At 38.8% G+C, this 5,428-nt stretch overlaps 1 protein-coding gene across 1 annotated transcript; it reads left to right on the top strand.

Annotated features, from left to right (window-relative positions):
- The first annotated feature begins 143 nt into the window (after positions 1-143).
- On the top strand, positions 144-4,674 carry LOC143469829 (adhesion G protein-coupled receptor E3-like). The gene is made up of 13 exons (XM_076967668.1): positions 144-466; positions 554-700; positions 938-1,068; positions 1,173-1,385; positions 1,502-1,683; positions 1,809-2,073; positions 2,262-2,429; positions 2,579-2,698; positions 2,925-3,011; positions 3,226-3,364; positions 3,546-3,691; positions 3,810-4,022; positions 4,124-4,674. Exons 1-13 carry the CDS (start codon positions 385-387, stop codon positions 4,322-4,324), a joined length of 2,094 nt encoding a protein of 697 aa, XP_076823783.1. The 5' UTR covers positions 144-384; the 3' UTR covers positions 4,325-4,674.
- The last annotated feature ends 754 nt before the right edge of the window (positions 4,675-5,428 follow it).

Below are 5,428 nucleotides of genomic sequence, written 5' to 3'. Positions count from 1 at the left end.
TTTCCAATCAGTATTTTTTATGGCAACAAGACAACTTTCAGGCTGAAAACAATCAAGCATATAAATATCAGGGCGTAGAGGGAGCAGGAACAAAACCCAATTTAGTTGATATAAGTGAGCCCCCGATCAAATCTGTTCTCGAAATCGATTTTCCCAGCACCAACAAAATGCTTTTAATCGATTTTTCTTTTAAAACTTACGATTGAAGCAAAAATAACATCCGTTGATCAAGAAAAACATCATGTTCCTCCTAGTCGGAAGGCATCTGGAGAACGGGTACCTTGCCATGTAGCAACTCCACGTTCGGGCTCAAGCAACATGCTGTCCAGCTATTATTAGTGTGATCCCAGCGCCGGTAGCAGTAGAGTTGAAATGTAAATCAGAATGTTTTGTAATCAGTTAAGAATATGTTTCTTTCTTGTGATCTACCTCGCTGTGATATTGACGCGAACAACTTCAAATCACGGTAATATTTTTGTTAAGTTTGTCGTAAAAAGAAACGCTGCTGTACGAAAGTAACGAATCTTCCTAGACCTATCTTATTTTTCTTCAGTGACCAGTTGCTCCGGCGACAAGTCTTCTCGCAGGGCGTGTCCTTCCTCGCAAAGTGAAGCTAATTTCAAATCCTCCTGCGAGAGATATTCCTGTTGTTGGGATGCGACAACCAACGGTGTTCCGTGGTGCTTTTATTCAACCGGAGGTAAGCCAAATGATTTACCGGTATTCCGTTTGAGCGTTGTCGAGGAAGGCAATCGAAATATTCTTAGCTATGAAATGCTAGTTTTATTTCTGAGTATAATGGTTGCTGACTGGTGCTGATCAGATTTTATTGACTCAATTTCTTCGAATAACCTGTATTAATTTAGCTTTTATAACAGCCTTATTTTTAAGTTGAATGTCCGGCTCATTTTCTTTAAAAATTTCTCCGACAATTTAGGAACAGCGTCAACAACCTCATCAACTACCACATCAACCACAAGTACAGTGAGTAGCACAACCAATGCTGCTGGGCCTGCTGCCGTTTCCCTAGAAATATCAGAAATTTTAGACAAAGCCAACGAGACTGAAGTAAGTGAACTTTGCTTGTGTGTAAACTTCAGAATACCAAGCAAATTCAAAATGGGTAAATCTTAAGGTTTTATGAACAATTCGGAAACCTGTGTACATTTTAGCCGGATGCTTTACTTGGTATAGTGGAGAGAGAGCTAACTACCGAAGAATTGAGCGTGAATGCCAAAAGCATTGTGGGTCAAGTGCTCAACGCCAGCTTCAGTGTATATGAGGCAAGGCGAAATCAAAGCTCTAAGCCGACTGTTGGATCCTGGATGGACTTCTTTACAGCATTGATTCGATATTCCAGCTTAAAAACGAACGAAAATGCAAAAGTAATACGACCAAAATTTATCAGAAATATACACCCATAGGAAATGTTTTACCCTAGTGAGATTGCTGTTCTGGCAGCAACGAACTTTGAATTTACAATGATTTATACAATGCACAGCTTTTCTTGAAATATGCCAGCACGGTGCTTTTGAATGAATTCAATACACCGTTTATGAACGAAAGCGTTATGCCTTATATGATATTGAATTCTATGGAAAATTATGTTATGAGCCTGACGACTTCCTTACTCGGTGATTCGTATTTGGAAGAAGCAAACCAAGTTCAAGTTTTAAATTTTCCGTAAGTTGACCAATGTTAAATCATTTAATGACGAAAAGCAGCATTCAGATTCACATTACGTAAATCATGTTTGTAATTTATTTAAAAATATACGAAATATTGTGTTTGAATTGTTTCTTCTAAAGGAACGTCAATATCAGCACTTGCTATCAAGATCTCAGCAGGGGTGATTGTGATGTCATCAGCGACGACGTTACCGCGTTCTCAACGTCGACAAGAAATCCGTCCTTTCTTACATCCATCACATACAGCTCCGACCTCGAATTGTTTTCTGATATCAGTTTTCATGATACTCCCGCCACCTTGGGCAGTTTTCTGTTTTCGGTGACGTCACATTTTGATGACGTAGTCAATGCAGAAAGCAATGTGTCGATAGTATTTCGGAAATTGGTGGGTAAAATATTTACAGCAATTACTATGTAGCCTAATATTGGAATTTCAGGCGAGATTCTATATAAGTTATCTGTATTGCACCGAGTTTCCTTACAAACGTTCTCTTGTTACGTTATGTGTTTAGTTTTCAGTTTTTACATTGTTGTCATGGAATTATTACCAGTACGAGTCATTGACTTTTAAAGGCCGGAGTCGACACCGGAGACGCCTCGCTCTGCGCTTTTGTGAATTCGACGACAGGCGACTGGTCATCGTCGGGTTGTTTTCTTGCTTCTGAAAATTCGTCGCACGTCACCTGCTTCTGCAATCACAACACGTCGTTTGCTTTGTTGTTTTTGCATACCGATTTACAGGTCAATTTATTTTTATCCTTGTCATATTGTTGGTGTTGCTTTTGTTGTACAATAGTATTGTTGCTTTTTGCTCTTTCCAAAGGTCATTGGGATGCAAGGTCTCTAATCCCATTTTTCCTATTTATTCTTCCAATCTTTCTCTTCATCAGTTTACTGCGGCAGAGGAAAACTACTTTAATGTGATCACCTACATTGGATGCGGAACTTCAATCACTGCTCTTATGATGACAATTTGCAGTTTTATTTTCCTAAAACTTACACGAAACAAGGTGTTTAAGTGCGCCATACAGCGGATAGAATTTACATTTGTCCTTCTGCTTGCGGTCGTTTTTTACTTCAAGCATCAGTACTGTGTTATCAAACTACCTTAAAATGTTTACAAAGCCTTAGGCCAAGATTATCTGCACGCATTCTAATAAACGTTGCCTATAAAACCTTAACTTCAACTAGTACGTGATAACTGACGGAAATAAAGTGTTTATGTTTTCATCACAGCGCGTGATTCTACACATCAACCTCGCCACAAGCTTGGGTTTGGGTCAGATCATCTTACTAACCGGTACGCGGGTTGAAACAGGCACGGTAAGCTTTACGTCTAACTTGGGAGAACCGCATTTGCCTACGTGATCTGTGTAATGTTAGCTTAATGGTTTAGTTACAATTTCGGCGAAGTGGCATCATGAAGTTTGTACAGACTGTTACCCGGTCACGCGTTTACGATCTGGCATGAACATAACTTGCACGTGTTTGTAGCTTTTTTGAGGCTCCTTATCCTATTATTATTCCCTCATCCCAGGCGGCGTGTAAAGTGATAGCAATTCTCCTCCACTTCTTTTTCATGTCCTCCTTCTCCTGGATGTTGATGGAAGGAACTCTCCTCTATTTTCAATCAGTCAGGGCCGTCAAGGGAAGCGTTAATTTTAACGCCATGCTTGGTTTGTGTAGTAGTTAAAACATCTACAGTTCTACACTCCGGTTTAGCGGTAGTACGTCAATTTAAATTACTTAAAAGCAGTAAACATACAAATTTACAACCAACATTTTGTTAAGGATCCGCGCTTAAATGTCAAGTCCATTTATAATTATCTTTGAAAGCTTCTTCTATTTCAAATTGAGGTTTCGGTTGGGCTTTGCCAGTAGTGATCGTTGGAGTATCGTTGGCTGCCGGATTTGACGGATACGGAACTGATAGAGGATGTTGGCTGTCCCTCTATAACGGACTGACCTGGGCATTTATTGGACCAGCGCTTGGGTTCATAATTGTAAATGGCTTTTCATTAAACGACTTTCGAATTCTTTAAATTACAAGAAACTTCATATTGTACATTTTGTTTTATTTAAACTAGGATGCTTTTCTTTTGTGTTTTAAATCGTTTTTAGGTCAACATGATACTCCTCGCCATGATAGTTCGAATCTTTCTGAAGTTGAAAGCTAACGCGAAAGAAGGAGAATGGCAGAGGACACGTCGCGCGATCAAAGCGATTGCTCTCTTGACTCCTCTTCTCGGGATAACTTGGATCTTCGGAGCGCTTGCAGTGAATCAGTCAACAAAATGGTTCCTCTACCTTTTTAGCATCTTTAATTCCTTCCAGGTGCAGTTGTATTTATTGTTGTTTTATTGTTGTTGTGTTTATTTATTGCCAGGATAATTAGTTTTATTTCAATGAAATAATTTCATAAAACTTTCACCTAGGGGTTGGTCATTTTCATCTTTCACTGCCTGCGCAATGACCAAGTGCGCAAAGCTTTCCTCAAAAAGTATCGAAGATCATTCGCAAATATGGCCCCGTTTTTCAGCACCGTAAATCCGTCCTCTGAGATCACAAACGTGAAAACGACTTCTGCCATTACGTCAACTCCAAACTTTCCGCGTAAACTTCCCATCACCAACTAACAACAAAAAAGATAAATTTCTGCAGTATTTTGTAGAAGAACACTTTTTCAAACCATTCCGTATTGTTTATTTCAGCCCGTATGTCGTAGATTTTATCACCAAGTTATTCCCTGAGGACTTCTTTGCTACACGACTTAAGGTTATAAATGTATAGTCATAATGAACATGCGATTAGCCAAGAATGACACATATTTGTCGATACGACGTGACATACGACATATATGAACATACTTTCAGCAGCCGAGATGTTTACGTTTTTGTATGTTGTGCTTACTTGGTGTTGTTGTCATCAATGTCATGCTGTATATAGGTATGATTAAATCAAATAAACGAAGTTAAAAACAATTGTATTTACTTTTGTTAAATCATTTAATCTAATTTTAGCTGCTTTGTGTCCTTAGCAAAAAAAAATTTTTGCTCAACGAATGGCTACGTTATGTACGTGCTTTAAATCATATGGATCTTGTTTAGATTTTTATATATTTTGAGTGTCTGAAGAAGTCTTTACAAGGACAGGAGTTTTGCTACTTATGACTTATCATGAAAGTAAATAGCGGCAAGGCACAAGTTTCCTTCATGTTTTTTATAGTAACAAGTCGCCACAAAATTATATGTTCAAAATTGTTGTCCTTCCCAAATTCACGTACAGGGTTTAGTTCAATACTCCATGTTATAACACAATGGTGTGTCTTTTTAGTGGCAATATCACGGCTAACACTTATAGTCTCAAATCCTTGCTAGTTCACACTTTTTTGCGTCTTCCATTTGATGACGCGCATCCAGTTCCTAGTTTTGTGTCAGTCTCGCAAGGCTCCGGTATCGGGGAAACCCCTATCTAAATACCGCCGTCATCTTTGCTTTTTGCAAAAAATCATATTATGGCAACGAATCAACGATGCACTTACGCCGTTAGTCATGTACACATCGCCTTATTGGTACATGTCGCATATTATTGCTGTTTGGCGGCGTGACGACCAAGCTTACTTAAAGTCGATCGTGCTTTCTAACATATTTCTCCATAATGAGATTTATGACGTGGCTTGAAGAACTGCGTGAAGGTAGATTTTCAGGTAAAATTCCACGTATTTTTCACTGCCACTCGAA

Source organism: Clavelina lepadiformis, chromosome 8, assembly GCF_947623445.1.
Source record: "Clavelina lepadiformis chromosome 8, kaClaLepa1.1, whole genome shotgun sequence".
Classification (NCBI taxonomy): Eukaryota; Metazoa; Chordata; class Ascidiacea; order Aplousobranchia; family Clavelinidae; genus Clavelina; species Clavelina lepadiformis.
This window is presented reverse-complemented; position numbering and strand designations above follow the sequence as displayed.